This window comes from Acanthaster planci, linkage group LG03, assembly GCF_054643075.1.
Source record: "Acanthaster planci isolate LZ-2023a linkage group LG03, COTS_SCS, whole genome shotgun sequence".
NCBI classification, from domain to species: Eukaryota; Metazoa; Echinodermata; class Asteroidea; order Valvatida; family Acanthasteridae; genus Acanthaster; species Acanthaster planci.
The window spans coordinates 18304999-18322480 of record NC_141779.1 but is presented as its reverse complement, the minus strand read 5'-3'; the positions used below and the strand labels follow the sequence as shown (position 1 = coordinate 18322480).

The window sequence follows — 17482 nt, the reverse complement described above, 5'->3', positions numbered from 1 at the left end:
TCTTTGATTTTCCTCAAGAGACAAATCCCCTCCTCACCTGAAGCCTGTTGACGGTTTTCTGTAGCTTCAAGCCATGACCCGAATTGATGATTTCCCTGCTAAAAGAATTAAATCTGCCAAAGAAGATCTGGCTGGGGGATAAAACTCCGTTGAAAGAGCTCCGTGCTCTGATCAGCTCTTGGTTAAGTCGGCAAATGACCTAATACTGACACCACCAGTGAACTCGGCTCTCCATCCCGAGTACAATACATGGCACACAACACAGCAAGGTAGTACACTATGCATGTATTGGTATCAATAATGTAATTTATCAGAAATTAAGGGCAGGGATACAAAATACCAGTCTGGTTTACTACGAGGATGTAAGACAGTCATAATTGGCTCCTATTATGCTTTGTAACTCAATATGCTGGTATATTTTTCCAGTTGACCTATCCGACAATTAACCTTTGCAACCAGGGATATGAGTTCCTGCTGAGGGGAAAAGCCACATCTTCTCCACAAATGGAATTTGTTTATAAGCATGATGATAGCAATGACCACTTCTCCAATCGTTTGATTTGATAGGTCATGAAATACTTTGAATTCTCCACAAGGGCAATTAAGTAATTATATTCTGGAATGTTCTAATTCTGATGTCTTTGTTAGAAGCTTTCCCAGCAGTTCAAATGGTATCACAATGTCATGTCATGTCAACCAATATTCAAGTATTTGTTGATACAACATCATGTGCCCTTCAGGTAATCTTCCATGTTCTCTGCATGGATAAGTTTTGATTAACTTTAATGAGAATTGGAAAGTATTCAATAATTTGTCTTGTGTTACTTTATTTTCTTCCAGGGTTGGTGACATTTTTAATTCAAAACAATTGTTTTTATTTGAATTATATTTTTTATTTAATTCGGATTTTGAAATTCTTGTTTAAAAATTGAAGGCAAGACAGCATAATTATCTATTTTAAAGCAAGGAAATTTAGCCATTCATGTATGAGTGTTAATTTTCTTTTATTTGTTTTGTTATAAATTAAAACAAATTGTAGTTTGACTTAAGACTTGCAATGAAGTTATTTGGTCAAAATTAAATATTGGCAATTAATAACTGCCTTTATGATTGTCAAAGCTGAGGTCAAACACATGCAGTATAGTACCCACATGTACCTGTTGACAGTTCCTAGGTTCATTTAGATACAGGTGCCAAGGGTAAACTACCATGTTTAAAACTGGGCCAAGAGTTTGGCAAAACTGCAGTTCACTTGATTTGTTAACTAGGAGCTGAAACTTACGGACCATTTTTGTGAAAAAATGTCGTCAACCACATGTTCGTACTGGTTAACTCCTTGTTCATGCGAGAGTCAAAAGGCTGATATTTTATTTTTGAGAGGCTCTGATGTTTGTAAAAAATAAAGCAGTCTAGTTAAAATAACTTTTAATGTCATTACTGTGTTAAATTGTTAGTGAGTTTATGATCCAGCACTATTGTGTTCAACAGAGTGATAAGGCTTGATTGACAATCACTGTTTAAGAACATTTTGTCACTAGTTTTTGTTTCACTACGTAATGACCAATATTTCTAATCTCAATCAAACAGCAGTACAGATGGATGAACATTTAATGCCTCTCCACGTTTATGTTAAACTCCAGAGGGGAACACCTTACATCAAATTTAATTAAATCCTGATTATAACTCATTTAATTAATGCACTGAATCCAAAAAGCGAGAGGTATGATTTGAATAAAAACCAGCTTGGATTGTATTTAACACATGTATTTAACACATGTGCACTCATACTGGTAGTTCTTATCAATACTAGGTATTGAAGGGCTCACAGAAAGGTCTTTTTAAATGTGAGAAACCTGGAAAAAAATTACAAATCTGATGGAAAAAACAAATTGCAACATATTTGCCATTTACAATGTAAAAAAGATTTTTGATTGAAATCAGTGATTTGTTTGTTAAATCATTTGATTTAAATCGATGATTTAAACTGGTCAACCTTGTTTTCTTCTTATTAATTCCATTGTCAAATATTCAAATTTAAAAATATGTCAAAACTTTACTTCTAATTTCCTTTTTGCAGTTGCACTTATGATGCAACTCTGATGATAACTGGTATACAATTTTGAACCATTACAAGTTATGAGACAATTAGTTAGGAAACCAGTGGGTGTAGGGAACTCATGGAATTTTTTTAGTGTCAATTTTGATTTAATTTAAAGAAAAACATTTCTAACAAGGCAGTCTGCAGAGCATTGTGCATTTTAACTCCCAAGTTGTTTCACTGGACAAGTTTAGATCTTCCTACAAGTTTACACTTCATGACCTCCACTATCAGAAGGCTGCTAAATGAGGGTCAATATCACAAACAGTGACTTAATGTACTCTCAAAACAGTGAAAACCCCCTTTTCCTTATTATCCTGAAGTAATGATGTGGACTGTTGCCAAATAAAAGAAAGAAAAGAAGTAGTTCACAGGGTAGCGTATCAAACATGTAACTTCAATACTTCCCATAGCTGGAGTTTGTGTCAGAGCAATTTACAGCGAGGATAGGGTTACAAAAACTTCACATTCTGATGCACATCGTTTAGTCTAGAGAACAGCGGGGGATCAAAGATCCCTGAGACTTTCGGTATGATGAAGCAGCAATTCATTGCTAATACACTGATGCTGGCATTTAAATTTATAGCATGTTTATATACGGCAGTTTGTACATTTCCTCATCACACGTACAGCACCCCTAATTTGGATGTTGCTTTATCAGAATTCTCCATTTGAACTTACCAATGTCATATGAATAATGATATCATCAACAGGAGCTTACACGTTCATCTCTTAATTTCAAAAACCTGAATTAAATGCTTGGGTTTTCTGGTGGTATTTTTTTAATATTCAATTAAAATATAAAAATTGCATGGCTTAGTAACTTTTGTTAACTCTTGAGAATGACCAGAGGAAACCAAAAAGCACTTTAGACTCCTCCTTGGGGTACAAAATAATTTTCTGTTTTATAATAGTATTTTGTGGGTATTCCTTGGTCAAACCATGGTTTATATGGATGACAAACTGAACATATATGTAGTAATTAACCCAGGCCTGACAACCTTTTGAAAGCTGGCTTTGATTCTCTGAATTACAAACTCTCTGCCAAAGACAGTTGTCACTGATCACTAGGTGTATGAGCTCAAATTTCAAATGCAAAATGTCATATAGCATGGCTGCAGCTGTCTTGTCATTTTAGATTTCTTTTGCACGCTGCTGGTGATCATGTCACGGGGGGGGGGAAGAATTTGGGTTGACATCTTGTGGCCTTTCTTGTGTTTTGAAACTGCAAAAAGGTTCATGCTGGGATACGTAGACACATAGCTGTAGTATTCTTTTGTAATTAACACTTTCACGTGTATAAATGTTCACATGCCTGATCTTGTCACTTGCAAATAAAAAGCATGTGTGGTTAATTTAGTCTGTATTTTTTTGTGAATGAATCTTGTAGTCCAGTGATGCCCATTATATACAAAGGAAAACTTGCTGCGTTATTGCTTGCCTGCTCCTTATTCATTGATCATAATTCGAATCTCTCTACATGGGCATACGAAACAAAGATTCAGTCAGAAACAAATAAACTATTTGTGAGTTAAATTTGAATGAAACCTGGTACAATGAGTTATCTGATTGCACATAGACATAATTCAAATTTCCCAGACCAAAGACACTGTAGCTATACTTCACGATTTAATGCAAGCTTTTGCATAGCGGCCATCATCTCTGGAATGGACTGGTTCCTTTGTGCCCTTCTTATCCATTGCGAATAGTGTATTGCTGTAAGGCATCTCTTATGTAACTAAGCAAAAGCTTGCCCAGAATCACAAGGTATACAAAGTACGGTAGCAGCAGTGGTTTTAGTACGGAGAATTCAAATTGTTATGTTCGCGTGAAATTAAAGAACTCAGTGTACCAGATTTTATTCAAATTTAACTTGCAGTTTAAGGCTTATATACATGGTCTCTTGTGAAGAAGCGCAGTGTAAACAGAAAAGGAGAAGTTGACAGCTTGATGACACGTTGTGACTTTTTTGTAAATACATTTTCATTGAAACTGGGGATTAAACTTTATTTTACGAGCTTTATGTTGCTACCCTTAGGGCTGAACCCATTAAAATCTATACCCAGAACTTGTTGCATCATCACTTTGCAAGAGATTGTGTATACGAACATGTACATGTTTACATTTTACACACATGTATATGTACATTGATTGATCTCTTTTTTCAACTGCAACCACTGAGCTTATTGCACATTTTGTCTGCCTCGAGTTCATTTGTGAGCTCCAATTCAACTTTTTCTCAAAGGCCTAGCAGTACATACTGGTACTTCTTGTCATGTTCACATAAAAATTTCACCATTGTTGAAAGTTAATTTTTACTTTTAAACATTTTGGAGGGAGGACACACTTACCTTTGCTGTCTACGCTTTCCTGAAAAGCACAAAATTCACAAACACCAATGACATTTCCAAACACAAAAACTGGACAGATATTGACAAGAATCCTACCTTTTTCTGTGGTAGCTTTCTATGTTTTCCACAACACTGCCCCATAGCAGAGTTAATACGTAATCCTTCGGTTACTGACAGATGAGGTAAAATTCATACAAAAGTATTTTGTGCGGACAGACTTTTAAGTGGGTATTTATAACCCGGCTGAGTGAACACGCTGAGTTTCCCAGCCAGACAGAGGAACTGACATTTAACCTGCAACGAAACATTCCGCCAGAAAATTCAAGCAGCCAGAAAAACGTGTTACATGTATATTACGATTCATGGATAGAAATGGAAGTTTTTGCAGGCTTTTGATTGCCTTATGAAAGTTTTACTCAGCAGAAGATTCCCATGGTTTTAGGCTGCATGAAAATGTACCATCGTGCCATCTGCAAGTACACCCATTCCTTCAGATACAATACATGTACAAGTACATTACACTCTGAGAAAACATTGGTTGTAACCTACAGGCTTGATTTCCCAGTAGACCATGCCTAATGCAAGGAACCTCCTCCAGGAGGGTGACAGAGATCAAGCTAAGGATCAAACAATCACTCTATATTCAACAGACAAACAGGAATATTAGGTTACAGTCATATTTTCATTTCTACAGCGGTCTTTTTAACAAGTATGTATGCACATGCACAGATGATCAAATAGAATGTTTGGCCCTAAATGAACCCCAGGTACAGTATTGTCTAGTCTACTCTGAACACGCAACTAGCAATGATGCTTCTTCCAGGAAAAATGAAGCACTCTTGATAAAGATGTGTACCCTAAAAAACATTGTCAAAGACAGCCTTTAAATGAGGGTGAGACTATATACACCAATCACGACTCACACTTTTATTTTTTTTTTTTACCAATCAGTGATTTGTGTGAAATGATATGTGTGAGAGTTATTTTCCATGTCAAGGGACTCTCATATAAGGAGCACAGGAGGACCAGAATGAGACAGAGTGCCCATTTTCTCACATAAGCAGTTAATTTTTGGCTCCAAAGGGGGCAAGATGGATTTTTTCCTCATCCATAAAAATTATAATCACCCTTCCAACAATGGTAGAACTGATTCAAAACTTTAAGCTCTTTCAATTATGATGAAAAAAATAACAATTGCCAACCGTTTCCCCCCCCACTGGATACACCATTCCGCTTCATCTCAAATTGCTGTTTAAGAAAATCTGCTGCTGCTGGGATGCCAGCCCCATTAACGGTTGTGTATATTCCATGCTCAAGATCCCTCTGGTGTATTTAATCATGGTCATAATAACCAAATCCTTGACAAATGTTCCTGAGAGGTTTGAGGATCACGATTACGCCAATTCTCTAAGATTCACGAATTACAGAAAAAAATACATTTCTGTTATTTCTACTGAAAACTCCTCAGATGTTGCACATGAGTTGGCAGGTACCTAGATCCATAAATGCTAATTTGAATTGCGTGGAGTTTTTGTTGATGTCAATAGGAACTTTTAAAAAGGAAAGAGAAAAGTTTCAACAATTTGAAATTCCCTGCCAAGGAAAACATGTGTATAAATATTGACTGAGATTTACTAGTACTGGTATCTCATCACAGTTTCGTCTACATGTACATCAGAAGAGAGGGCACCCACAATGATATTTCGTTTCAGAATATCTCAGCAGTTGTCCAATTACAACTAAATACCACAAATATTTTCTACAATTACACAGGCTCATTTTGTTTGGCAAACAAACTACACAGTCAACTGATCCCCTATGGCTATCATGGTACATGTACATGTACCTGTACATGTACGTAAACATACCTCTGTCTTTCTGAAGATAACTCTAACCCAGGTTGACCTCCAGAACCACCCAAAACGAAGTTAAAAGAAAACAGAAGTTGTAACAATCAAGTTATCAAATAAGGAAACAGGAAATATCAGAGTCTCAAGAGTGGATGGCATGGTACATTCCTCTGATCAAGGGAATCTAAGACTTCTTGCCATCCAGATCATTTTTCCCTGTGGAGAAATACGAGTACATTAACGTGGTGAAGGGAAAATGTCAAGGCGGAACAGCCTCATTCTGTTGTAATGTATCCTACAGACATTGTATAAGTGTGTAATAAATAGACCGAAAATGTTTACAAACTAAACTTTTACAGTGTACATGTACCTTATTTTTTCGATAAACCCAGAGTGCATTTTTTCAAAAGTTAGCATTTCAGAGCTTTTAGAGTAACTCTTTGCAGTAATTTTAACACACTTTTTTCAAAAATCGGACATACCCAGTATTACCGTTCTCATGCAGTGTGCATTTTACCGAGAGGGGTCAGCCAAAAATGAATACATTTTCCACTGCGGTGCTCAATGCACACGTACTGGCATATGCATGTACAAGTACCTGAACTTCAAATGACCATAACAACAAAACCATGTCTGATTGAGTTCAAACTTCACATTTGTAATGACAAGGAGTGTCTGTGTATGCATGCCAAGTTAAAAAAAAACAAGGTGTGCCACAGCCAAGTTCTTGAGGGGAGGGGGGCAGAATCCCTCCCCCTGGCTATGACATGGGTCAAAATAACCTGGCTCTTGGAGGTATTGTATAAACTACACATGGGACGTCAGATAGTCATAACTTGCTGCCTTGAAAACTTGTGAGGGCGCCTTGCTATACTTATAATGTGATGTTGTATAGCATTGTACATGTACATGTATGTGCAATGAATGTGGTGGCAGTGGACCTACACTTTGGCCTTGTAAGGATGTACAGTACCCAGACTTACTTGTGGGGATACTGTGTAACAAATCAGACCTACCACAACTACATGTAACTCTTTGAGGTTCAGTAACATTGATTCGTTAAAGGATAGAAGGGCTAACCGGTATCAAATTTGCTGTTGGGTTTCCACAAAACATGAATGTGTTCCCTCTTAAACGCCCAGAATACCACGGGATGTCATTATGCAATGCAAACAAATTTCTTCTTTTTCCGCCACTACATTGCACTGCCAGAGAAGTCCCATACCGTCTTTTGTTAAGCTCTCAAAATGACCAATGATTCAACTACTCAGATGTGAAACGTTTTAATACTGCATATTTTTCCAAACATTTGCCTGCATTATCACTTTGCAAATGTATGTATTTTTTTATTTGTTTGCATTTTAGAATTGATTTGGATTGTTCTGTTTCTACTAGGGATGCCTAGTTTCTAGTCTCTGGGCTGTCCCCTTTCACAAAGTTACAAGTTATGAACAACTCTTCACTTGAAAGCACTTTTTATCATAGTTCTGTGTTTGTGTTTTTATGCATGGCCTTCATTAGTCTCTGCTTGTTACTTATTTAATATTTTGATCTATGTAATCTCCAGTTCTTACTTAATGTTTTTAACTTTTAATATTGTAAATTCACATACAATTTGGCCCTCTGCCCACAATTTTTGAAAAAGAAAACCAATCTATCTATCTATGCTGACAAAGAACAAGTGTAGCCTCAATGATAGACGCTGCGCTGCAATTAACTGCGTTGCACTGCATGGCAAAGATGTACATGATGCCACTTGAGACTGCTGCACTATTGAAGAATTGTATGAAAGCTGCTTAGAATCCCAACGATAGTTTTTATAAGTATGGAGAAACACTAATGCCTGTTGGAGAAAGGATAACCTTTCATTTTTCTTTTATTTGCCCGTAATTTTTCCAACTTGAAGTTGTTTAGTGAAAATATTTACTGCCTATTCCACACTAGTTGTCTATTTTCATTTTGCATGTTTGGATAAAAATGGAAACACCAACATACTGTGAAGTTGCACACAAAGCAATGACAACATTGGGACAAATTTTACATCCAAAGTAACAGAGCGTCTTTGTTGCTCACAGTGAATGGAAGAGACGGGTGAGCTGTAGTTGATTTCATGAAGCTTGATAATACGCTTTGCATATATTTCCTGAATTTTTAGTGAGTAAACTGCAGCACAACGTATGTCATATTTCATGAAAGTTAAATACTGCTTATCATGTTCATACCTGTAAGTTGTGTAACAGATCACAGGTATAACCCACAGGTGGCATAAGTTGCAAAATGAGCCAACAAAATATGACTGCTGTAGACAATGGAAATGTTTGTTCCAAAATATTTCCAAAGTATGCAGGATAGAAGAAACTCAAGAAAAGCGTGTACTTTGGGAGATAGCTAACCATTGTGAAACTGCACAAAAGGAAGTGTTGAAAATACAGGGATCATCCCCATTCAAGTTAATTGTTAACAATAAAACAAAGCAAGGCTTTTAATTGCCAAGTTCTCAAGAAATCTACCGCATTGCTGTAGTACGACAAATTTGTTGCATGAAAACTTCCGCAAGCCATAATTAAAGTTTACATGTACACCATGTACTGGTACAATCAGCCCCAGGTGTTTAAAATGGCTGTAAATATTTAAAAACTATTATTCAAGGTATTAATATAAGGTCCAATATAATCTGCAAACAGGAGGAATAGAGTTTCAACAATCAGTTGCCTTGAAAGTGTGGTTTCAAGGTGAATGGCTTTGATGTTCCAACATTACATGTAGTGTAAAGCACTGCAAGTGGTAGGATAATCAAATTCTATAGCCAAATTCCATGTGCTTCATTCACAAGTATAGGCCTATGCACTTTCTCATCAGCAATGGACGAGCAGGTTGGGCCAACTGTCTGATTCTTGCCTCCATAATTATTTAGGGTTCAAAGACAACATTTGCAGGGACCAGTTTATAGCCACTGCCCTTGTTTCACTTACGTGTACATGTATATTGAACAAATGACGACAATTCAAGGTGGTGTCGTTCATCCCAAAGAGGACACACTGCTTCCTTCTCTCTCATCTCTCATTTATGCTGGAATCCACAGTGGGAAACACTTATGACTTATGTAAAGGTAGCCCCCCACCAACACACTGCCATGATGGCAAGTCAAGTTGGTGTCATTCCCAAAGGAAAGACATTGCTAAGTAATAGACATGCCGTGTTTCATTCATTCTCGAACCCTGGCATGGTGCACGGCAGAGTTTAGTACTTAGTCTACCGTACATTAAGATATCCCCACCCCCCAGCTTTGAGGTACATGTACTTGGAAACTAATCCCAACAGTTTTAGGGGGTGGATCGGAGGGCTTATCAACTCACGTTCTCAAGAATATCTTCTGCTTCCACCACAATGGCACTTCTCTCTCGGTCACTCCAGTCAAAAATGAGGTCGTCTATCTTTCTGGAGCGTTGTGGGATCACCTCGCCTCGGGTGCGAGACTGTCCTCTGGACTCACGGTCACTTTCATACGCCCGATCCATTTGTTGTTGAGTCTGTCCAAGCGACAGGAAAGAAAGACTACCATGATAAATTTTTGTAACTTTTATTTCTTTCTTTTGCAGTGACAACATACATGTATCTTTTACGTTTGAAAAATGTCCCAAAAGAGAGTAATTTGGGGGACAACAGATGCACCTAACTAGTTCTTCATATTAATTATGCAGTTGAATATAGCAACATGTACTTTACTTAGCACATGTAGAACTTTCCAGGTTCCAGTCAGCATTGCCAGTTTTGTAAATGATTTTTTGAAACAATATTTATATTTTTAAATGAAAAATTATGCAATCAGACAAGGAACAAAATGTTACAGATTACATGCAGGTTAATGATTCAAATACAAGCAAAAATTGGAGACAAAGAATGTGTACAGACAAATTCTACAAACCAAAGAGACGAAGATCTTTGACTTAACTTCATGATGCCAGTGATACAGAAAAACATATCCCATGCACACAGCCAAAGTTCTCTTAATGATCCAAATCAGACTTGGGCCCCCTCTTATACGTGTACATGAATATGTAAGTACTGTAGCACAGCTGTTACGGTACCTATCATGAAAATAAATCATAAAAAAAATTTGTTTCCTCTGAACCACTTTCTCCCCCTTGTCTAGTTTAACAACAAAATTGACATTAATGGTTTGGACAATAAACCTGTGAAATTGATGCACACATGGACATGCTGTGTTGTAATTAGAGATATCACATTGACTTCTGAGCAAAATTTTTAAGCAGTCTTTTAAAATTTACATGTGTGAAGCAGGATATAATTATCTTTACACACTTTTGAGGTTTATTTTCCAGAGTGTTAAGAGTAACAATTATATTTTGGTGCATGGCTCCAGAACCACTCGTTGAGAGGAATTATGGAATGGATTTTAGGATCTTTGTGCACAACACTTCGTGTTAATTTATTGCTTTGCACTTTTTTGCTCGGCCAAACTTGATAATCCTGCAGAAGCAAAATATGTGATGCATGTAACTGCACACTGTAGGGTTCAAGTTTAGGGTGTGTAACAGCCCAGAAGGCCTTTGTGAACATCATAACCAGTATTTTCCTGACCATGCATGTACCAGTAGCAAGGAGAGGTAGATCAAGTAGTTTGGTCACAGATTTGAACAGGACCATGAGGCATCCAAAGGGAATGAAAGCACACAAAACAGTGCTACATCGGCCTTTGATTTGAACCTTTGCAGTCATGTTTGGTAGGTTGTGTTTATCCATTATGTGTGTTTACTCTACAGCCTAAAAGTAGATGAAAACATCTTGGCTCTAAGGATATGAGAAGCACAGTTTCCCCTTCTAAGTCATTCAAGCTCCAATCACTGCCTACACATACCAAGCATTAGTACCATCCCATTTTGTCACATTTAGACCCGTCCGTTTTGTCACGTTTACATTGTAGACCTGTCATTCACTGACAGTAGATGCTAAGGCAAGGTAGGAGTTTTTTTTTTTTAGATTGGGACCTTTTTGTTTTGGATGTGTACACCAAGAAAACTTTGCATCCCTGACATTTACTGATAGATTATATAGCCAGATTCAGCCAGTTCTCTTCAGGCAGTTTCAACAAAAATGGCATTGTACACAAGATAGACCGGGCATGGTGTAGTCATGTAGGCCAACATCACTTGGGATGTTCGTGCAAAACACAAGTTCACTGTGTACAATGTATGTACTTAAACCCTACTAAAAATGGCCAATTCAAACCAATTAATTTTTGAATTGGATTTAATTGGAATGAATTGGGTCCAATTGGCAATCAATTGGTGCTCAATTGGTTTCAGTTGGTATGTTTTCTCTCCCATTTGTTTTCTCCCATCAAGTGGAGATTTCAAATGGGACGCAGTTGGTTTCAATTGGATTTTTGTCTTTGCTGTTTATTTTGCCCAATCAATTGGAATTTCAAATGGGAATCAAATGGTTCCAATTGGTATGCTTTCTCTGTTTTCCTCGATCAATTAGAAATTTCAAATGGGACGTGACAGGTTCCAATTGGTTTGCTTTCAGCTTGTTTCCCCCACCAAATGGATTTTTCAAATGGGACTCAATCGGTTTGAATTGGTTTTGAAAATGGTTTCAGTTGGTTTGAAATGGCCCAACTGAGAAAAGGTCCGAACTTACTATTCAAACCAATTGAACCCAATTGAATTCCAATTGATTCCAAGCAAAAGCAATTGGGTTTTGAATTGGTAAGTGAATTGGATCCAGTTGGTATGTGAATTGGATCCAATGGGTAAGTGAATTGGTCTCAATAGGTAAATGAATTGGACATTTTCAGTAGGGAAGTAACACAAAATGTGAAGTGCCCAGAAATATACATAGTTATTGCATATACCATACTTTTTGCATTGAGCTTGGATATGAGGGTAACTGCCAAATTAGCCTCAACTCAGGCAGAATGGAGGATAAGCTTGAGTCGCAGCACGTACCACTATTTATCACAGAACTTAGACAAAAATCCAATAGTTTTGCTATATGAGACAAGCCATCCCTTTTTGTCAAATGTGATACAGCATTATTTAAGTGGGCGTTACTGGTACACTTATTTTATTGACAATCATACATGTACATGTTCCTAGCATAAATGTGAGAGCCAGGAACCTAAATGACTAGTTTGCTGTTCCTACGGTTCAAAAGGGAACGGTCTCAATCAGGAGACAGCTAACCATGTAAGCACAGAGTAGACAGTCACATTCAAAGATACCTCAGAATGACTGGGGTATCAGACCTTTTCTGTTCTACATCCTATCTTCCATCTTTCAATGAGGCTATTTATAGGGAGATTCAAAACCAGTTAAGTGAAACAGCCAACTGACAAGTGAATTACATGTACCTACTTCTGTCAGTGGTCTTGCTCAGGAGTGTGAAATGGCTCAACACACCGAGTCCTTTTTCGTTTCTTCCTCCCCTCCTCCCCTCCCCTTTTTTCACAGATTCACCTGAAACTGAACTCTGACTGACCACGGGCGACTGCATTCCTTTCTTCAAAAGGGGTAAAAATCTGAAGTGTGTCAGGCCTCACCTCGGAGGGGTGAAAAGTGCACTCTTTTTTTTTTTGGGGCACGGTTGAACAGGGAGGTGAACTTCCCACACAAAAAGCACCTCCTTCATGCGTCCTTGAACAACTATGACACCCAGACAAGCCAGGGCCATATATCCGCTTCCATCCATCAAACTCAGTATTGCTTGACAGCAGACATTCAATATGCAAGGCGTATTTTTGAAAAAGGGCTTTTAATCTATCCGTTAAGATGATATTCGGTTTTTGGGGAGATTGGAAAGGTCGCAAGCATGCATACATGTACATGTATTTCTCTGACATAAAGTACTGGACACAAAACCTGTCAGACAAACACCTGCTTTGCTATTTCAGCTGAGACCAATCCATTATATGTTTGCGCTCCTCAAACAGCTTAAGCTTAACACACTGCTTTCTTTCCACAGTTCTTTTTGGGCTGAAACAGAATGATGGACTGTTGTCATCTTTGTATATTTCCTTGCTTCTAGAATTCATTTTAAACAAACAACTTTCTTGGACTAGCATAACTTACAAGACTAGGCTAACAGATTGGGACATCTGACGGTTACTCAGATTCTACAAAGGTTGAAATGTGACTGGCATAAGGGAGAATTTACTTCCCTACAACGGCTTCCAAAAATACATCCATTTTTTTATCTCCTAGAAACATCCAACCATCACCCTCATCTCAAAATCTAACATGACGCTAAGAAATAAAAACTAAAGTAAACCCCAGCCTACATGTTGCATTCCTCAATATATAGGGCCTACTGGTAAATGTCTCTGTCGCCACTGGTAACACCAAAAAAGCTGACTTTAAAGCTTAATTAGAGACTTCATGCAGACAGCCCCTTACTGACATATTCAGAGTCAAACATGAATTATACATGTAGATGATGAGGCTTAACCCCTCCATCTGGTGACACAGAAACGGGATTATTGGCCAACATAGCATCACCATGGATAATACTTGTGACTTTATCGCAGCTTATTTTTGCCTCTGTCACGGAATTCGAAAATACCTGGGGGGATAAATCAAGCCAGACAGCATTCAGCTTGAGTTACCTGAATTGGCTGACTCAAGAGCTTGACAATACTGACAAGAATACAAAAGAAATGAAGTGGGTCACTGAGATGAACCCGAACTACTTTGTCCTTAGGCCCAACCAACGAAGAAAAAAAAATGAAGAACGAAAGAAAAGAAAACATATCTTGGGCCTATGCCCTGTAATGGTTTGAATGGCATGTACAGGTACTGTAGTCAGACTAGTAAATTTTTTCAGAAATTTAAAGGGCCAACCCTAAGATTGTCTTGTTGAAGTTTTTGAAATCTTGAAATGACAGGCAATCTGTGAGTCTACATGATAAAACTGCCAGATATTTCTTTGCATGCTTGTGTTGCCTTATAATTCATTGTAAATTAATGTAATATTTGTACTTTTTTATTTGAAGCCAAAGGAATAATTATAACACAAATATGATTTTCCTTCTTGTATCATACTACATGTGACTTTTGTCAGGAATGGATATCGTTTCTTTTTCTCTTTTGATTTGATTTTGTTTTGTATTTATGGGATTAATCTTTTTGTCCAATAGGATTCAGTGCTCTAGCGTTTGTGTTATAGGATGCCTGATTGGGTGTAATTATCAGATAAGATTTTGGAGAGCTACTCAAGTGTAATTTACTACTTACAGGTAGCAAACCTGCGGGGGCATGCATTTATATCGTTATTTGGCTTTCATTCTGGTTTATAATTTATAAATCTACTCATGCTTTGCTTTCCTGTTAATTGTGTCTAAATGTAATTTTTTTCCTTTTGTTTCCGTTTTGTAAATTGTTTCCTGACCTGCAGTACTAGTTGCATGAGTATGGGTGAGTCTACTTGCTCTCCACCCCCTCGGTAAAATGTAAATAACAAAAAAGTGGGAAGAAAGACAAGAAAAGGGGAATTACATGTAGATCAAAAATGAAGCAAGGAAATGAAAATAACACATTTAATTGCTTGTAATACGGGCGATTCACAATAGTGCGCAACGCGTGGGCCAATCACGATGTGCAAAATCTGTCGAAAGGGTCGACAAATTTCACGCGTTGTGATTGGCCCACGCATTTCAAACTCTTGGAGGCGCACTATTGTGAATCGCCCGTATTACACAGGTACCTTGAAACTGACCTCTTCCTACCATTCAGGATTTGCTGGTTTGTTGCTGTTCGGTGCTTTGCTCTTCCCCTCCCATGTCCGGCACATCCTGAGCCAAATTGTCCAGGGGGGAAGGGAGGAGGAAGGCAAACTTGTTGTTAGGAATCAAACAATTTATTAATTATCTGGGGTGTAACGTTCCACGGCCCTGGCGAGGGGGCGCGGCTTCATGTGGGAGCTTTTGAAGCTTTTGTAAGGAAGGGAAATGAAATGCCTTTCTCTCATTCTTTTCAAAGACAAAAATATGGACTCCTTTTGTGGTGGGGCATGGCCCCTATTCATCCCCCCCCAGAGTCACCCTTGTCCCCCTGCCCTCCACCCCCTTCCCATCTCACCCCCCCCCCCCCGGAAAAAGAATCCTGCAGATATCCATCTCTTTACCAGTAGCTTCTCCTGATAAGGATGCTGAATGGAATTACATGTAAAGTGGACTGGTACATGTATGTGCACATGTACATGTAATACACGAACCTGGTAGTCTCCTTGGATGTAACACAGGAGACCCTCAAAAGGCCTACCTAGCTAGGCTGACTCTAGACGTATTCAAGGAGATGCTAGTCCTGCAGGGTTCAAGTGCTTGTCTGAACTTGAATGTGCATGATGAGTACTTTGGCAATTGGGGAAGAATATAACACACACGCACCACAACCACCTGCATGCAAACTGGATGGCCTGACATTGATGGCTTCTAATTCTTTGCGCCAGATTTGTCTTTACCATGCATGCTTGGTGTCGTTCAAGAACCATCAAGATGTAAGCACCAAAGTTAAGATTACTGTGACTGGGATCAGTTTGAAAATCCAACCCAATAAGACAAAGTGAAGGATGCACAGATAATTTGCAAGAAAAGAGGAGAATATTTGATAAATTTAGAGGCCCCAAACTCTAAAAAGAGACTGGAGCTGTGAAGGACGGCCACAACTGACCTTTGCACCCAAGTACAGTCAAAACCTTACCTTAGCAACCAGCGCACTTTCTTGTCTTTGTGGAGGGGACAAATCTCACACCTTTGCAGGCTTCACTTGCTAAGTTCCTGATGAGAGAAAACTTGCAGCCCAACCAGCTCTGCAAGCTAGTTCCCGGCCTTTTTTTTCCCCCGAAAGCCTACACCTTAGTATGAGTGGCAGCTTCCTATTGGTGGAGAGTGAGATAAAAGCCCTGAATCAGTGAACCAGTCACACAATCGATTTCCGTCTGGTTTTGAGAGGAGTCGGGCACCTGGATACATTTACTGAAAAGTCTGACAGGCGTAACCAATTTTTAACAGACAATCTGAATTTGTTACTGCACCTTTACAATACTTTGCCATAGATGTGCAGAAGTTCAGGGCCACCAGTGACTAAACTGAAATCCTTGAATTATGGGGTTCTTGTGGATAAAATTATATCTCATGACTGAAGGACTATGCAGGGCTAAAGGGGTAATTTGGAGGGTTGGCCATAGGATATGTAAATGTAAGGTACAAACATGAGATTTGTTTAATATTCAATTCCAGATGTACCAGCTGCAACAAGTATCTATTGTGTGCAATGTGCCCAGGGAAACGAGCTTACAGTGAACCACGCGACAGTGACTAAAAGCCATTTCGGAGTTTCATAGACGGACCGGAGCAACTTAGAAAAAGTTATTTTTCCACAATCTGACAATACAATGAAGAATGTAAAGAATGTATGAAGCAGAATGTAAACTGCCCCTTTCCTTCTGAATATCCCTGTGCAGGTGAAAATCACTCTCCCATGAATTTGGTCAAAGTAAATTGGACTGAAGTAAGGCAAACTTCAGTAAACTAACTTCGGGGAAAAAAAGCCCCATTGTAAGTAAATTGTGACTCGTGATCACGTAAAAATCTGTGAAGAAATTCTGCTGTATGGTGACACATACATGTACCATGCCATTGCAGTTACCAACTCTAGCAAGCGTACATGTTTATATGTAAATCAAACGATCCAAATGGAAAAGATGCTTCCAGTGCATTAATGGTACACACAATTCTGAGCTCTACATTGCCGGTCTGGGATCTGTACACAGTGCACAGTAGTGTACTGGAGAGGTCACACGGTTGGTTGAGCAGAAGTTTGCCTCTGGGTAGGCTGACCTGCAAAAGTCAGAAAAGCATCAACCTGATGCAATCTCAAGCCAACACCAGAAAGGCCTCTTTTATGAGGAAAAGTGCAGCACTACCAGTGTACAGGAAAAAAAAATAGTATGGTAATAAATCACCATAAGGTCACACTTTTAAAACCAGGCAGGATGAGATACTGGCAAGTCTCAAAGTTATCGCTGTTCATTTTAACAGTGGCCGGCTTTCAAACCTCTTGGCCCAAAAAAAAAATCATGCATGACTGAATTAAAGCCAATATTTTTGGTTTTTTCTATGCCTTATTTAAATCAACACAAGTTGTCTTCATTCAAACTCAATC

The 17482-nt window shown here is 38.4% G+C and overlaps 1 protein-coding gene across 7 annotated transcripts in view; it reads right to left on the bottom strand.

Moving 5' to 3' along the window:
- Positions 1-17482, bottom strand: part of LOC110991023 (uncharacterized) — a 118086-nt gene that overhangs the window by 93383 nt on the left and 7221 nt on the right. For 2 of the 7 annotated variants that reach the window (XM_087134813.1, XM_087134815.1), the window contains exons 2-5: positions 16019-16193; positions 15036-15111; positions 10225-10387; positions 9656-9829 (exon numbers count right to left, since the gene is read on the bottom strand). In XM_087134813.1, coding sequence (XP_086990939.1) covers positions 9656-9829; positions 10225-10287 — 237 coding nt within the window. In that variant the 5' untranslated portion in view covers positions 10288-10387; positions 15036-15111; positions 16019-16193. Of the gene's footprint in view, positions 1-37; positions 209-4545; positions 4949-9655; positions 9830-10224; positions 10388-15035; positions 15112-16018; positions 16194-17482 lie in introns of those variants that run through there. The other 5 variants (XM_022256091.2, XM_022256090.2, XM_087134814.1 and 2 more) reach the window with 5 other exon arrangements.